This window comes from Euwallacea similis, chromosome 24 (genome assembly GCF_039881205.1).
Source record: "Euwallacea similis isolate ESF13 chromosome 24, ESF131.1, whole genome shotgun sequence".
Lineage (NCBI taxonomy): Eukaryota > Metazoa > Arthropoda > Insecta > Coleoptera > Curculionidae > Euwallacea > Euwallacea similis.
Window position 1 is genome coordinate 2,957,793 of NC_089632.1, and position 18,675 is coordinate 2,976,467.

Genomic DNA, 18,675 nt, shown 5'->3' on the forward strand with positions numbered 1-18,675 from the left:
TAGAAAATTTATGGGGCCTAATGGTTCAAAGGTGGCACAATAATAATGAACGTACTACCGAAGATTTGGTGGCACATTGCAACCAAATCTGAAATGCGTTTAGAGGTTCACCCTTGTGTCAAAACCCTGTGGGTTTAATGGGCCGGAGGCTGCAAGACGTCATCGACGCAAATGGGGCAGTAACCCACTATTAGAATTGTTTATTTTTTATTTTGTCATTTATTTATATAAATTTTAAGTTTATTTTCTCTGAATCGTACAGTATTTCCGAAAAAAATGTGTCTTGAAATTTTTCCTTTTAACGTACGCATTACAAAAAACGCCGTTTATGTCATCTTTTGCCTAAAGAACTTTTGCTACATGGAAATCACTTGATTGTTAAGTGAGAGGTAGGAAACAGTCGGACTAGTTAATTCCTAATTCCCAGCAAAATATTATTGTTAATAAAAGTCTTGAAGTTTAGTGAGTTGTCCTACAGTGTTTTGTAAATTGTTGGTCTTGTTTATAATTGAATTTAACATGTATTTTTTTAGTTTTCATCTTAAACAATTATATCGCCATATCAATTTGCAAGCCTTTTGCAATTTACAAAATTCAATGTTAATATAGTGAGGTTTTCATACAATTACTAGCAGAATTGATTTATTTAAAATTATCATCCTGAAAATATTCCGGCAAACTTGGTATTCGATGTAAAATTCTGAATTTATTCACTCGACAGAATGTTTTTGTTGTGGATCATTTTTTGTGAACTGATAAGGTACCTTCGCTCGAAATACGCGTCAAGCGATTTTGAACCTTAGCGTGGTCGACCACTTTTGTGGCCGATAGTATATTAAACTTAACGTTCGGGTGATAATAATGCACTTCTCGACCTTAAAGTATAATATACTATTGTTAGTTATCCAGGTCCACAGATTACGCCATCTAAATTGCGACAAATCAGAATCCAGTCTCCCATGCTGTATATCGCCAATGTTTGATAGTGACTATAGTGAATTTTGGAGTGTGCCAAATTTAGGCTTATTGTGATATCCACTGATCCATATAAGATACCAAACAAGCCACCATAGTCCAAGCAGGGATTCAACTCATGTTGGATGGTTACGTAGTCAGCTGTGGTTTGTTTACCTATCTACTGTGCTTAAGAGTACCAACAGAATTAGTAGTACCACATGACTACTGTTGAAACAAAACTTAAATAGAAATGTAGACATTTAGGAGTAAAAGTATGTAGGGAACAAATGTTATTGATTGCAAGTGAACGCAATCCGCTATCCTATCACAGGATGAAATGAAATTAATTTTAGGAGATTTTCGGTGGGGGAGAAAATTCGTTAGGCCGGGACTGCGTTGAATTAAATTCCTTGGACAAATTTCCTTGAGAGGAATATTCCGCTGGGATAATAACTGGAGGTTTCCTGTCGGAATAAATTACTGCAACCTTTTGATATTTGCAGTTAATAGCATTCGCTAAAATCACTGGGTTTAATTCAGACCATAAACCGCGAGTTGGGCCAATCTTCACTTCATTAAAAAATCATAAATCGTAATGACACAAAGTGTTCCAGATTAAATACAAAACTGACGGGAAATTCAAATTTACCTAGATTTTAGAACAGAAAATGAATACAATTTGCGAAAAAAAAAATTTGAAAGCTTTAAAGAAAACAAATAAAGTTTGAACCAAAGAGGCCCTTATTTCTACGCGGTCACACTCTTTATTCAGTGACTTTAGACTGCGTAAGAAATCTGCGCAGAAATCAACGCCTGGTAGGTGGATAAATAACATGAAAACCTGTTGGGCTATCTAACCACACAATATCTATCAGGGTCTATCTATTTAGAATGGTATAAGTTACTAGCTACTTAGGAGCCTCATTGAGAGATGGCACCACCACACAGAATTGACATCCAAAACAAAACAATTAAATAATTAGGGGTTTCAATTCCTACTACTGAAGCTGAAATACAGAGTGGTATAAAAAGAATATAAAATATTTAAAGAGGTGATAGTATGGGCCAAAATAAATAAAAAAGTCTTAGTAAACATAGGTCCGCAAAGTAACGGTTTCGGAAATATGGAAGGTTAATCTTTTTTAAAACATTTATTTGCAACTATTTATTATGCACAAATAAACAAAAAAAGCTTCTAGCAAAAAGAAAAAATAAACTGTTCAAAGTGCCTTTCTTTCATTTCCAAGCAGGCACGACATCTTTATCTGAAAAATATTCGAACTCTTGAAACTTCCTAATTGACTTGGATTTGTTGCATTTTTAATTAATTCATAGTTGCAGCTCCTCGAGGCTCTTTATAGGAGAATCATAGGGTAATTCTTTCAAATATCTCCAAAGAAAAAAATCCAGAAGATTTAAAACGGGCGATCTGGCAGGCCATAACACAAGTCCACTCCTTTCTACCCATCTACGTGCAAAAGTTTGGTATAATTGCTCTTTAACGGCAATTGAGAAATGAGCTGGAGCACTATCATGCTGAAACCACATTTGTTGCCTTTAGTGTAAAAGTAAAAATGGATGTTGGTTAAACAGCCATAGCGAGAAAACTTGTGCACTGACGACAGTTAAATATTTAATGTTTACACTATGATAAGAAAGTACAAGTTCTTACAAAATAAAAAAGGAGTTAAAAAGGAATAAATTTTGTTTGTTTGTACATAATTAATAAGTAATAAATAATTGGAAATAAATGTTAAAAAAAACTTTTCATATCTCTGAAATCATTACTTTACACTTTTTTGTTTATTTTGATCCAGACTACTATTCTTTAGATATTTTATACTCTTTTTTAACACCACGAATGCCATCGCCACTGGAGGAACATTGACTAGAAAATCTTGGAAATAACATGGACTTTCTGCAGTAATTAATTCCAATATAACAATGGGGACAGCTTTTAGGCCCCGACGAAATTCCTTTGATGAATTTGCGGTTTGAAACAACCCACAAATTAATAACTAAGTTCAATAAAACGTTTGGCGGTAATAAGCAAACTAAATTTCACCACCCTAGATAAACTTACTCTCCATCAGGCATTTTAAAGAAAACGTGGCGATTGGGTGCAGATCCATGTCGGATCCATTATTTAGGACAGTTGCCCTTTGAAAGGCCCCAGACGTTCTTTAGCCTGCAGATTGCGGTTTGCAGGAATCCGGGCGTATAACCGACGCCGAGCATCGCAGTCAACGCCGCCGTCTCGTGACCTGAGTGTGTGCAGGTGGTTGACCGGTGACCCAAGCTGGAAACTATTGGCGATTCAAATGTAAAGATTTCCCGCGCCTTTTTACGCACCCATAGTAATCGAAATGTAAGGCCGCATCACTGAAATCACTATTAACGCCATTAGAAGCTTCACTAGAATTCTAACCTTACTAAGAAAGGAAGTAAATAATAATTACTTAATAATACCTCACGTTCGACTCAGTCTAGATGTCTTGTTTGCCGAAGAATATTGCGAAGAAGAATGCACTTATCTGATATTGTTGGTCGAAAATTGTCAATGCGTCAGTAATGCATTAATGTTTTGTTAAAATTATTACGGCTCACGAGATCGCATATTAACGCTTATAATGACTGACAGTGAAGAGCTGCGCCCATTCGATGTTCTTTTTTTTTCCATGGCCAACCTTGCCTCAGCGACTGCAGCGGATTGGGATTCGCCTTTGTCATGTGTGACGGCAGAGTTGTTTGACATTTACTTCAGCATTTCATTTAATAATGCAGATAAAAAGGCGAATAAAAAATAAAATGCTCAGACAAGGTACGTTTTGGTCGTGATAAACACCTAAAAACAGTTGAATAACAGGTTAATAATGACACGCTCATTATTTGCTTAGCGAGCTATCAGTTTCTGCTTTACTTATGGTTGATGGTATGTATGGTAGCCATTGATGATTTATGACGTATTGTTTTTTCCATTTCGGATTTAATTTATGTTTATTTTGAGGAAGTTAATGGGAAATTTATTGAATGTAGTTAATCTTAGTAGAGGAAAAAATCCTCTACAGGGTGTCCCATTAATTAACACTTATTTTTGACATTAGGAAAAAGGTTCAAACGAGGAACCGCTTCATTTTAGAAGTAGGATTTAAAAATCTCCTAGTTGCCCTTCCCCGCATGACCCATCCCTCCTCATGTGACATAAACTTCCGTATTTTCATTGAAGCCCCCAATTTTTTTGGCACCTTTGAACTTCTTGTTAAATTTTAAGGTCAGTTTATGTAAGATATCCGACATTTAAAAATTACTGTTTTCAAGTTATTCTAAAAGATTTGGAATCTTAATAGCTGCAAGGTCTTACGGGAATCGGTGTCGTTCCCTAACCGCTGCGAATTTCGGAATTGGCCTGTCAGGGTTAAGAGAGAACCTAATAAAGCTATGTTTTGTCGCGTTTGAATTTGAGAAAAAGTCCTCCACAACCCTCGAAACATGCCCCCGAATTTACATGATTTTAAACGTCAATAACTTGTTTATTTCAAATAAAATGTCCCAATTTTCTTGACGACATCATGTTTTTTTCGCAGGCATATTTTGGGGGTTGCGGAAAACTTTTTTTCAAATTCAAATACGTCAAAACGGAGCTTATTAGGTGTTAAAAGGCCATTCCGAAATTTGCAGCGATTAGGGAATGACACTAACTTCGGCGAAACCTTGCAGCTGTCAACATTTTTAAATTTTGTGGAATAACTCAAAGTCGGTAAATTTTAAAGATATATCTTACATAAACTGACATTAAAATGTAACGAGAAATTAAAAAATGTCAAAAAATTCGGGGGTTCCATTTAAAATGTGGAAGTTAGGCTACGAGCGGGGGAATGTATCATGCGGGGAGGACAGCGACGTCATTTTTAAGTTCTGCTCCTAAAGTCAAGGAGGGTCCCCGTTTGAACCTTTTTTCTAGTGTCAAAAATAAAAATTAGTTAATGGGACACCCTGTATGCAAATATACATCTCAGTTTTAGAGTACTTATGACTTTCACGTCTTAGATTCCTCAGCGCTGCGCGCTTGGGGATTAAAACGTGCAGATCTGCAACGATGAAGTAATGTCAGATTTTCACTGTGATGATCCGGGTTCAAGCCCCGGTCAAACAAATTTTTAACAAATATAGTTCATTGTCGTGGGAAAAATAGTAAACGTAACGCGCATGAAAGTCTTTTAAATCGCTCGCGTGCTTGACGTTTTCGTTTCCGGCTCGTGCGCAACATTTCACGCTCGTATACTAAAAGGTACTTCCTTCAGTCGTTATATAAATACCTATTTCTCCCCTTTTTTAAAAGCAGTTCAATAATAGGTTGATAATGACACGTATAGCTGGTTATTTACCTAGCGAGCTAGCCGGCCACAATTTCGTCATAATCATCATTGTTGTTTCATTACGATTGTCATGGAAACGAATGTCAAATCAAATGTCACATGCTCTGATTGGTTGATAAGGTTTATTGTAATTTTATAAAATTTAGTTACCCGGTAATGCAGTTAAAACATGCGCAGATGTGCGACGCTAAAATAATGTGAGATTTTCATTGCGATGACGTGGAGTCGACTCCCGGTTGGTTAAACTTTAAAAATATTTTATTTTTGGGGATGGTCCACGCAACCCGTTCATTAGAAAAATTTTGGCTTCCCACTGTCATAGTCCAATAAAATTCGGATTTAGGCTAGAATCGACCATTCTGAAACTAAGTAGAATATTTTTAAAATGGCGGCACTTCTGGTTATGCTGAAAAAACTACCAACTTCGTTGTTTTAAATGTAACCTCCTAATTTTGTTATCAGTTTTGGATTTCTAGATAAATTTTAAGGCCAGTTTACGTAAAGTATAATACTTTATGTCTAAAATTTGCTGTTTTCGAGTTATATAGGAAAATTTGAAAATTTCGACAGCTACAAGGTCCACGAAAATTGGTATTATGGGCTGACTGCTGTGAATTTTACAATCGGTGTTCTGGAGCTCAAAGAAAACCTAGTAAGCTACGTTTTAATGTATTTCCATTTGACAAAAAGTCTTTCATAACCCTCGAAACATGCCTTCGAAATTTCAAACTTCAAATCTCAATAACTTGCGTGTTTCGCGAAATAAGTAAGTTATTGAGATTTGAAGTCATGGAATTTCGAAAACATGTTTGGGGGTTTGTGGAAGACTTTTTGTTAAATGGAAATACGTCAAAACGTAGCTTATTAAGTCCTCTTTGAGCTCCAGAATACCAATTGCAAAATTTACAGCGGTCGGCTCACAATACCAATTTTCGTGGATGTTGCAGCTGTCAAAATTTTCAAATTTTCCTATATAATTCGGAAACGACAAATTTTAGACGTATGGTACTTTACATAAATTGGCATTAGAATTTAGCGAGAAACCCGAAAGCGATAAAAAAATTAGGGGGTTCCATTTAAAATAACGAAGTTGGTAGCTACTTCCGGTATCACTCGAAGTGTCGTCATTTTCAAAATATTTTACTTGGATTTAAGATGGTTGATATCACCCTGGAGCCAAATTTTCCTGCGCTACGATAGTGGGAAGTCAAAAATGTTCTAATGAACGGGTTGTGTGCCTAACCCTGTATAGCTCCTCATTTAGCTGGCGAACTTGTCGGTTGCAATGTCGTCATCATCCCTATTGTTGCTTTACGACGGTTGTCATGGAAACGAATGTCAAACGAAATGTTGACGTTTCATTGGAGACGGGTCGCATTCTTGCGTTTACGATTAAATTGATTTTTAAGTAGATTTATTGTAATTTCATCAAATTTTATGGAGGAAAAATTCGTGGAAACTCCACAGTTGCGAAATACTTACGATCCTCACGTCTTAGATTCCTCCGCGCTGCGCGCTTCTCTTTCGGCAGCGCTTGGCGTTCGGGTAATAATAGTGTACCTCACACCCTTGGTGCGTAACCTACCACCATGGACTGACGTGTAACAAACTTTTGTGATATTCCTTATCGTTAAACTTTATTCTCCTGTAAAACCCGCCGTAAGACCTAGTAAGTGGTGCTTGCAGCTTGCAGCCGCACGCACCCCTACGCATTTCGTCCCATCCAACTCGAAATCGATTCAAGCGTCGTCGACGAGGAGTTCAAGGCACTCGTTCAAGGACAAGGCCAAACACTCCCGCGGCCAACAAGCGCATTTCATTCCCGGCTCGCAGCGCGACCGAATCTGTGTTCACGAATCCTCCCCTTCGCATTCTTCGTCCTATTTCGTATTGGCAAAACCTCGATTTTCATCCCCTACGAATAAAATCCGGGAACGAACCTTCGGCAATGCGCGTGTGCTCCTCCATTTATGTGCAAGAAGGACATAAGGGTTTCACTTTCATTCTTCGTGTTGCTCGTCGGCTCGCCGGTGGACGCACTCGCCCGAGTAGCTCGTCGCGCTCTATGCCGGTCGGTCAGTAGCAGTTTTTACTTTCAATTTCAAAATTTAATCATCACCCGACTTAGTGGTAGCAGCGCGAGCAGTCGCCTGATGGACACAAAGGACCTCGCAATTTGCAGATGAAAGATGTTTTCTGGGTCGCTCACGAGCTAAATTAATTTTACGTTAAATGAAGCGCACTTGTTACTGCCGCAGCAACATTTTGTGTGGTAAAAGACAGTACGATATTGATCTCGAACTCTTGAGCTTTGCCAATATTAAAATTAAGCAGTTCTCACTGTAAAACTAGGAGGTCGCCCGCTGCCCATTTATAAGGCGACTAGTAAGCAAATAGATACTTTATGAAAAACGAACACAACCAGCTAATCACACCATGCAGACCTCAACTATCATCTTCAAAACTGAAGCTAAAGAATTTCGAATACCCTCCGGAGGGATCGTGTCTTCGACCTCATCGCCTTCCAATTCCATGAGGCCACCACCACCGCCTCCGCCGCCCAAAATCAGAGTGCTGGAAAATAAGCTGGAAGAGCCCACTAGTTCCATGCCGGACTTAGGTAAGTTTCCCCGTCAATTCTGGTCAGCTTAATGTCCGCAATAGGGTTATTTGTTAGATGAATTGTTTGGTCCACCTCCTGTGCTTAAATCGCAAAAAATAAAGCTTAAACGCTGTGAGCGTCCGAAATAACAGAAAATCAAGGTCTAGGTCGTGATCTTGCTACAAGTCCGGTTATTTATTTAAAAATACCGGATAAGAGTAAATTGGTCTGGTCGATTAAAATGGAATTCGGTTCAGGATGGAAATCATTATATTCTGTTTTTAATATGTATCTGCAATAATCGTGTGCCGTCAATTTCCATGTAAAATACGTATCATTGAAACGCACACTTGGTAAACGTGAAGAACTCATCTGTCGGGCGCAAAAGATGCTCGGCCCGCTTTCCAGAACGCCAGTCCAGTTCGCATTCTTCCTTAGTCTCAATGATGAGCATATTATCAGGCAACTGGATACAGATTTCATGCCGTAGGAACCAAATATTCCCAACAGTTGCTCCTCAACGCCGATGTTGATCCACATTGACCTATAGCAAGTTATGAAACGTAAAAAATCTCGGTTCCCCATGAAAAGCGGAATACGCTCTTCTCGGTATAAATAACAGCCGAAAAAAATTATTCACTCAAAAATCGTACGACATTCGGCTTCTATGAGATTTCTTCACGATTCGCTTTCATCAGACGTTTTGCAACCAGCTTGGAAACAAAACGTCGCATTACCACAATACATCATCCGAAGCAAGTGATGTGGTGCACCTGATATTGAACTCTGCAAAAGGCGTCGTCGAAGCGCGTGTCGGGGTGAACGCGTGCCATCAACCTTGGCCCAAGAAACACCATCAGCGACAGGGGAACCGAGAGCCCGGACGCAGCTCCGGACGAAGCCCCCAGCCCCAGAATAGGCCGCGTTCAAGGACGCCATCGCAACCGCAGGAATCGTCGTGATGCGATGACGATGTATCACGTATCCCCCATTCCTTGTCCGGACAATTCCTATTCCACTGTGTACAGGGTGTTCCAAATTCGAGGCTCATCATCATGTGTTCTTGGAAGTCGTAAGAGAGATGCAATCTAATTTATGGGGTCAAAGTACGTGAATATGTGGGTAGTTAAAAGAGCGAGATCGCTCTTCGTAAACTTTTTCGGTGGGTCGTAAAACGTGATATTTTTCAGATTCGACGTTTCGCCTCTCCAAGGCTCTCATCAATTTATTTTGTGCTGACGCAAACCTGAATTTGTTTTGTAAAGTTGATGTGAAATTCTAAACATGGCGCCTGTCGGCGTTTGTCGGATATACATACTAACAATTTACAACTTTACACCTAAATTTATTGGCGTTTCAATTTATTAATTTTAAGTATTAATAGACATTTATTAATACAAATTCGTTCCTCGATAAAAAATTATTTCCGCACCCGTCCTTCTCCGACTTGAACTGATTTATGAAACTTGTACCCTGATAGCTTATTAAGATTCCCTTAATACTCTGTAGCGATGCAATATCGCAGCAAAAAGGAGCCAAGAACGCAGTTCATTTATTGGGGTGAGTCACGGGAAGTTTTCCTTCCCCTTCGTCATAGGGAAATATTTTGAAGCACAGAATTTCCCTTTTTAAAAGCTCTTATTGCGAAAGAAAAAAGCATTGTTTGCAGTGTCAACTTGTAATCATGAACTACATTTACTATGGATTGAATTGAATTTTCCAAATCAGAAAACATCAGATTTGGACAAAAAAATATGTGGTAAATTTTATTCCGAATAAAATTTGAGAAACATTCTTTGGGTTTTTTGGACACCCTTTTCGAGAAATTCTGTCATACGTCATGATTCTGTCATTGTCATCGGATTTACGTTTTTGAAATGGGCAATTCGCTTATATACAGGGAGGTGCTTTTTTCCATTTATGGCATCTACACAAAACGGTAATAGATAGATGAAATTTTGCTGTACATTCTCGGGATCTATTGCCAAGTGAAATTTTATGGTGCGATTGTTCCATTGCCAACCTTATTCATTGTCGACATACAGAGCCTTTTTGAAAAATCATTCACTTTGATAGAAATTTCATTTTTTAATTTGAAACTTTACAAAAATTTGAATTTTTTAAGATTTATTTTCAGTTAAAAGGAAATAATCGCTTTGAAAAAATTACCCCACTGTTAATTGCAAACAATCTGAATAGGACTTCTACTTAATCTTATTTTAAGCTTCATTTGTTGGCGAAAGAATTTTCCACGGAAACTGCGATTCAAGAGAAATATGAATGCTCTTAATACGTTCAATTGCCTCAGATGTACTTAGAACTGGTATTAACTCTTCAAACACTGTTTCGTCTTGATCAATTTTTTCCTTCAGCTCATCAATACGAGCCGAAGAAAAGACAAAAGTGACAATGGCATCATCATCTAAAAACTAGTCAGTCACCATATTGTCATTAACGTGTCGGCATTCGATTTCATCCAAGTCATTTGGGGATCATAAAAAATTATTTTGAACAGTATTATCATTCTTTTCCTATGGTATTTTCTTTGACCATTCCGCTACCACTAATGGCAGGTTATTGTCTGAATCAAACTGACGACCAACATCTATAAATCCTCTGATATCTTTGACCAGACCAAGTGTTGCATCCAAAAGGTTGATATTAAAATTTTCTCCGCCATTGTCAAGAAAATGTACTATTTTCAGAAGAAATAGCCGATAATTGAATTTTAAATTACGGATAACGCTCTGATTTATAGTAGTAGATCTATAGTAGCGTGGAACTCGTATGGGGGCGTGAAGGCCAACCTAAGGAGGTCGAAATTTGTTACATTTGAGTGAGCTGGCCAGTTATTCACTATCAATATGATTTTTCTGTTTTTACTGCTCAAATCGGCATTATATTCCGGCAGGTCATTTGTTAAAATTTTTTATGCTATCTATGCTTCTTCATTGGAGTTGTAGTTTTCTGAAAACTATACGACATTCCAATTGCCAGTAATTTTTTTCTGTTCCTGTTAAATTTGCCATCACAAGTACGATGATTCTTTCATTGGAGAGCTTTCCCCTTTCACACTTCTTTTCTTTGAATCTTAAGGTTCCATCAGGTGTCAGCTTCTAACATAATAGTTTCATTGCCATTAAATATGTTCTCATCCATTAAATATCTTTTCTTTGTTGGCCAGCTGCCGTACAATGAATCTTTTTCAACGTCTATCTCAAGCCCAGAAAATTATCCAATGATTGTTTCCTAGTCAGTCCCGACCCAACTTTTACCAAATTCTTCATGTTTTAACATCATCTTTCCAAGCCCTTTGGCCTTCCATTGGAAGTGGCACCACTGATGGTTACGTGGTTGCTAACCATTTATACTTTTGTTGCGAAAAATCGTCTTAAAAGTGCTTGGTCAACTACAGAATTCGCTGGTATTTGAATTTTTTTTACATTCATGTTTTGGCCCCCTTCAAACAAATCCAATATTTTCTCTCTATTTAAACCTAAAATGAAAATATGGAGTTGTAATTTTCATTGATTTGCCGTTGGAATTTGAAAAAACGACGCGTATGCGATCAATTCGGAAGACGTTTAAAGGTTGCAAGCAATGTCCACTGTTGATGTACTCCTCACACACATTGCTCTGTTTCGTACCTCGCTACAATCTCTTGATAAAATCATATTTACTACTCAACGTAATAGATTTACGAATTTTCTTTGGTTCAGGGTTATCCATGATTGCACGTATTTAATAAACACGTGTACAGGCCAAACTAACCCGTGTGCCTGCAACATTTTCGGGAAATCTCCCGCATACTCGGTGAAATAGAGATTTCGGTTCTCTAAAACTAAAGCTTTCACCATTATACGGTATATTAAGCTTCTTATGATGCAGAAATTCGCCATAAACAGGTTCGTTATTTAATAAAAATTTAACATACGGTTTGATGGCACTTTGGTTGGAACAGCTTAGTTCATCGTAATAGGAATAAGTGAGTTCGTTTAAAGAGAACATTCGTATGTAATACCCTGAGGCATGAAATAATTTGCCGGCGTTATGCCTATAAGCGAAAATTTAAGATTGTGCATAATAGAGATATTTTAAGACACCTAAATGATACTAGATTGTGGCTATCATTAGTTTGCGCATGCGTAGATCCGTAATTTTCGTATGAATAGCGGAGAACACCGTTATCCTCATGGTACTTGGCGCAAGCGCATTATGACTGCGCTTGTTTTTACTGCTCCAATTAGACGATTTTTTTAGGAGAATTAGGTAACTGTATTTGATCTGAAAATCAAAATTTCTAAGTTGTTAAACAAAAAGTATTGAGAAAAATTTGCTAAACCACGCAATCCAAACTTGAAAAAACGTTAACGATTACGTCGTTAACGTAAAACGTTAACGACGTAATCGTTAACGTTTTTTCAAGGTTCTAACAAACAAAGAAAAGTTGTGAACTTGTATGATCGCTATTAAAAACCTCCCAAGCGTCGTCTAAGAAGTCTGGGACACTCACCAGAAGCGAGATGCGAAAAGAACTATGTGAGTTGAGGAGATGGCCAAAGGGAAGAAAAGTCGAGACTTGAGTCGAAACGGCAGTCAAGGCTGCCCCTTAAAATAGGGCGACATTATAAATAATGCCTCCGTTCACCGAACAAAGGAGATGCGAGCAGCCAACCATCAAGGTCCAGACGAGACGATGTCGTTCTTCTAACGGAACGACAATAATTTCACAGATTCGACCCTGTTAGCGAAATGTAAATTTATAGAGTCTGATCCCTTAATTTAACAGTAATTATCTTTATGACGCCCTTAAGGAAATGGTAAATAGCAAATTCCTGCACTAGCACTTAAGTGCCTCGGTTGTCGCGTCACGAATACCAATATCGTAATTTGCTCCCTTGGAGGAAAATATCTAAAATAAAATATGCATTTGTATGGGACCATTAAATCACGTCCAGGGCTGGACGTGAAACGTTCGATGAGATCAGCCGAGTTTAAGGTCGCAATCGGCGACAATAATCGTCAAGGATAGACGTCTGACGGAATTGGATAAGAAGTACTGCGGGTACTCGTAAATTATTGTAAATACACAGATGCGATTTACATAGGGAGGTCAGTTTCAACAGAGCTCCTATTTCCTGGCGTAAAAAAAGCTTATAGGTGTGTGGCTCGTTGCGGATCACTCTACCGACCATCGATATTGTCTTTGTCTCTAAATTGGGCGAGGTCTTGGCGCAATTCGGAGTAAATAGGTACATTTTTAATGAGACAGCAATCACCACACAGACATGACAACCCCGCATTGTACGTTCGGCCCAGGTCCCTGACCTCGATCCCTTCCGCGTTGCGCGCCCTTCTTTCCCCATTGCACCTCCCCCATCGACTGATGGGGCCAGACTGGGTGGTAACGAGCCTCCCTGTCTGGAACACTCACCCCCATCCTAGATGGGGTGCCGCCCTTTTGGGGATAAATGCACAAAGCCGTCTGCAGGCTGGGGTGAGAATCCCGCGTTGGGAAGTCGGGCACCGACCTTGAACGAGCAGCGAAGAAGCACTGTATTATGTACAGGGCGTCCGAAATTGGTCCTTAGCGTAGGGTGTCTCGCGATTAATGAAGATGCGACTTTCGCGGGTTGTTGGTACTTTTGTAGGAAACGGTCAATGGTAGGAGCAGATACTTCGTGCCCAATTTGACTTTTGATTATACAGGGCGATTTCGAATTCTGTTTATTCAGAAGTTTTTGTGACGCAGGATTCAATACAATCGTTCATTTTTTTCTCTATATGGTTTAGCTGCATTAAACAAAAATCATCAGGGTGTCTGAAATTCAAATCCAACTATCGCTAATAATAATAATTTCGCATAAAAACTAAAAAACATGGGCTCTCAAAGAAGCCAATTAATGCAAAGCCAGGCCAGTCAGCAGCATAAAACCAACCAACAGGAACTAAAACACTCTCACTGCAAGCAAAGCCCCCAGACGAGTAGGGCGGTAACAGAGGGTGAATCCCCCCTTTAACTGTCTGGGTCAATGTATCATGGGGTAATGGCACTCGCTTGCCTTATTCGAAGAACAAATTTTTGAAGCTTTGTGTTTCTTTATTTACAAATGGGTCGTAATGCTTTAAATTGAATTCTAACGGGTGGTTTACGGGTAGTTTGCAGGAATGGCAATTTGTACATAGTGGCCACTAGATAATTATCTTGCTAATGTATCAATTTTTTTAAAATAGTGCCGTTAAATACTCAAAGGTTCAAGATTGAAGAAAAGTTTTAAGAATAATGAAATAGCGGGAGAAAAGTGAAAATCGACTATTATTTCTAAATTAAATATCTCGTAAACTATTTAGAATTGGCGTATAATATGGTGTATTTTTGAAAAGAAAAATTGTTTCTGAGGTTCAATACATGCTGACATTTTTAAATGAAAATCCTAGTTGCTGGGTACTACTCAAATTGTGCCATTTGTAAATTAGCGCAAAAATATTTGACCAAGTCGGGTGAGTCATTGTGAGAGGTTAAGGGTGTGAATAATTACGGGGAACGCGTATTTTTTTATAATAAAAAATATTTATAGAGTGTTTTTTATTTTAAATATTTTATGTGAAAAATTTTTAATATTTTCAGAAAAAAAATGGCACGCCGCTGGTTTTCCGAAAATGAAAGCAATTTCTGAATTTTGTTGATATTCGAACTTTTTTCTTCAAAAGTGAAAATAGAATTCAAAAACTATTTTTATCTTCCAAAGATTGTACCATTTTTTCTTCAACTTTATTCAACGACCTGTTGGTACGCGGTCCACTATGGAACCTGAAAATATTTTCTTTCATTGACAAATATGCGTCCCCTGTAATATTTACATTTCCGAAAACTGCCAAGTGGCAAAAATCAAATTTTTTCCACGTGGCAGGAAATCCCCGACTTAAACATCACCCTGTATTATTCAACCTAAATGATAAATTAGTAGTTTGTTTAGGTCATCTTCCATACCTTAATGCGATTTTGACCGGTGATTGTGGGCTGAGATACCTCAAATTGTTATGCCCTTTCCTCGTTGGTTTTGCGGAATTAAATTGATATAAAATATAATCATTTGGGGTACTAAACGTATGATATCCATGAAATCGCTTCTGATCATTATAGATAGCTCCCTACGAGTGGTCATAATTCTATGAATTAAAAGATTTTTTTTCAGCCTAACCTTATGGACATACTAAACTAACCATATGGCAGCATAACATTCTGGACTAACGTTCCATAACATGTTAACCAATGTTCCTCCTACCCTCAGGTAACACATACGACCATGTGTAACACTTAGAGCCAGGTGTTATTTGCTTCTATGGAAAGTAGGAAGTGTCGTTAATTTTACAATGTAATTCTATATGTGCATATTAAAGTGTATGGCGGTAGCCAGAATAAGAATGGGGCTCTAGGCGAATGGATCGATGGGAGACAGTAACCCCGTTCATGACTCACTCTCTCCTGTCGAGAGAACAAGTGCACGTCGCTGCAACGTTGCCGAAAGTGCATCCGCTGCACGCAGTGGGTCTGTGGGGTAAAGTAATAATATGTCCACTTATAACCGGAATTGCCCGTCATGACATAAAGCTGGTCACAATTTCTATGAATTCAACGGCATCACTACTGACTATCCTACCTAGACAGTTAAAAGATTGACAGTGTCAGACTTTCGTGACTTGACCATTTAAATTAAGTACCGATGGCGGGTTCACGCATTCGGTGTTTCTTTTTTCGTTTCGTACCCTGGTTCTGTCATAGTTTTCGAGCTTAAATTTTTCTCCAATAGACAACCCACATACTTCCAGTTGAGCAGCGGGTTGCGTTCCTCTTGGTCTGTTCTTTGAAATTGGAATTATGACATTTACGTTCAATCCAAACTTAAACCAGAATCGATACATGGGACGTGTGTACGGCAGTGCGGCGGGAAGATGTAACTAATTGCTGTGTTAATGGGCGATTAATACACTCGTTGGTTAAACAACTATTTCGGTACCTTGAAACCTTATTTCTTCCAGGGAAACATAAAATGCTCTAAGAGAGAGTGTTTCATATTTATTTAGGGAACATGTTCTGGGAACGTGGATCTTTACGATGCTTTTCACCCACCAACGTCTTTTTTCATTGATGTTAAATTTGCCTTTCTCCGGTTTGGGGCAAAAGATAACGAAAAGCGAGTGAGGCAATTTTTTCCCGTTTATCCATGGTGGAAGCTAGTAACAGTTACAGCTAAAACCCTATTCTTCATGATTAATGCCACTGGTTACTGCGGATATTCGCTTTGATGAGTACGAGTTCGGTTTTCAGTGCGGCTTTCTGGCAGCTCGCGGTTATGAGGATCTAGTCTTAGTCAAAAACAAAGCCCCATTCAAATTTGAGTGATAATCCCGAAAAATGAAATAAAACCTCAAGGGTGATACACCCCTACTCCACTGTACCTGTCTGGGTCATTGTACCCCGGCCACCCCACGACCCTTTTCGTCCCCATGTCTGGATGCCGACGCTTCTGCTGCTGCCGTCGCCGTCGGGGGGTTGGTGTTGTCATGGCAACTAGGACTAAGTGGCGAACGGTAGATGGCGTTTGCGGCAAGTACAGAGTCATTGGTTATATTTTCGCTCTCAACTGTAAAAATAGAGGTTTTCTGAAGAAAAAAATATAAAAAAACAAAAGTTTTCGGTAATCGGTAAAAAAAATTATAGGTAGGATGTTCTAAACACTTCTGGCAGACCAAACTTCTATATTTTCTTAAATGGAACTAGCCTGAATTTTATTATCTTTTTGGGTGCTACGCCAAAGTCTACAACGTTTTCATATAACAGTTTTTATACCAAGAACTTTTTTATACTTTAAATTAATGATAACAAAATATACAGGGTGTTTGTAAATTGTAATGCCAAACTGCCAAACTGAAATGGATAATAGATCATCAGACAATAAGTTCTATTTGGTTGTTACCGACGTAAAAGCGATATCGAAAGATCTTAGTATACAGGGTGTTTTTTTTTGGTGTGCCTACCATTGCTATCTCCGAAACGGTGAGAGTTACAACTTCGATTAAATTAGACTAAATTGGCTGCTTATGGAGCTGATTAAGGAAACCGCTGCAAGGTTGCCACATTTTCAGTAGTTTCCTAGTTATTTGAAAAAGTATGAAAATGGTCTAAAACTTCAATCCCTCGTATTTCGTATACTATTTGTGACAGAAAAGAAGTTTAAATTACAAAGTTTCACAACTTTTTACTCTCTATAAAACGACATATCGAACGTCATGGTACAACTTTTGGTAACTAAGTAATCGGTATCAACTTCATTATTTTAAATACGGACCTGGAATTTTTATTTCATATTTCGAAAGCGCTTTTTATTCCTGACAGACCCATGTATAATATGTTTACATTTATTAACGTTTCAACCCGCATAATTCATCACCAGACTATTTTTTATTTACCTTTTTAAACTACACTACATACTCTTTCTTATTAACCTATAATTATCCTAAATGTTGAAAGTGTCTCCCATTAGCACTTAGACATCACCGTACATTATTTATTAGTTTTTTCTGGATGCTTCTAAGTGTTCTGGGTATAATGCTTTGACACGCAAAGATAATTTTATTTTTTAAGTCGTCAGTATTTTCTGGTGGGGTTTTATAAACTTTGTCTTTAATTATTTCCCAAACAGAAAAATCCATTGAAGTTATATCGGGAGAACGAGGTGGCCATAATATTGGGCCGTTATTTCCTATCCAGCGGTTAGGTTTAAATAAATCTAAAAATAACTTTATTTGACAAATAAATGTCAAACTTGTTAGAAAATCGTTTCCATAGTGACCTAGTACGTAGTGTAGCTTAAAAAGGTAAATAAAAAATAGTCTTTTGATTAATTATGCGGGTTGAAACGTTAATAAATGTAAACATATTATACGTGGGTCTGTTAGGAATAAAAAGCGCTTTCGAAATATGAAATAAAAATTCCAGGTCCGTATTTAAAATAATGAAGTTGATACCGATTACTTAGTTACTAAAAGCTGTACCATGATATTCGATATGTGACGTTCAATAATGGCATCCTCCTTTCGATAAGACATCTACATGCACCGTCTGGGCTTTTGCTCTATTTAGAAATATGAGTATTTGGTGTTTCGCCTATATTTAGATATGGGGAAGTTTGGCAATAGGTATATCCAGTGAAATGCAGTCATATTGGTATTTAGAGTCATGTACTGCATAATTTGGTATAAAACATCTGTAATAAGCTGGTATCTCCAAAAATCGATGAACATCTTGTATGATTTTCGAGATTGGAAAATGTACTGGTCTCCATTTCTTAACTTTTTGGATGAATTTTATTCGCAAAGACTATACGATGGGCCCAAAATAATGATGTCTAGCATGGGGATTTCGTAATTTGGTTAAATGGAAGGAAAAGATGCAAAGGAAAATTGCTCATTTATGGGAGTAGTTTCACGGCGCAAACAGACCTATAAAATTGTTTTTTGTTTTACAAATATTAAAAAAACTAAATTTTCGAATAAAAAAATCCTGAGTTGTAGTAAAAGATAGATGAAATGTGAAATCACTTTTTCATTTTTTACATGTAACATTTTTACATATAACATGATAGTCTTGTTTTCCCTCTATGACATTTAACTTGTCAGGGGTAATTATAGATTTTTTCCTAAATACGGCACTGGCAACATTTTTGGCAATGTTAAGAT

General features: G+C 37.8%; 2 protein-coding genes across 2 annotated transcripts in view; both read left to right on the forward strand.

Moving 5' to 3' along the window:
- Ifrd1 (Interferon-related developmental regulator 1) overlaps positions 1-18,675 on the forward strand; it is a 176,433-nt gene that overhangs the window by 10,598 nt on the left and 147,160 nt on the right. The gene's annotated exons all lie outside the window — the stretch shown is intronic.
- Positions 7,755-18,675, forward strand: part of Eip75B (Ecdysone-induced protein 75B) — a 77,634-nt gene continuing 66,713 nt past the window's right edge. The window contains exon 1 of the mRNA XM_066402111.1: positions 7,755-7,953. Coding sequence (XP_066258208.1) covers positions 7,770-7,953 — 184 coding nt within the window. The 5' untranslated portion in view covers positions 7,755-7,769. The remainder of the gene's footprint in view (positions 7,954-18,675) is intronic.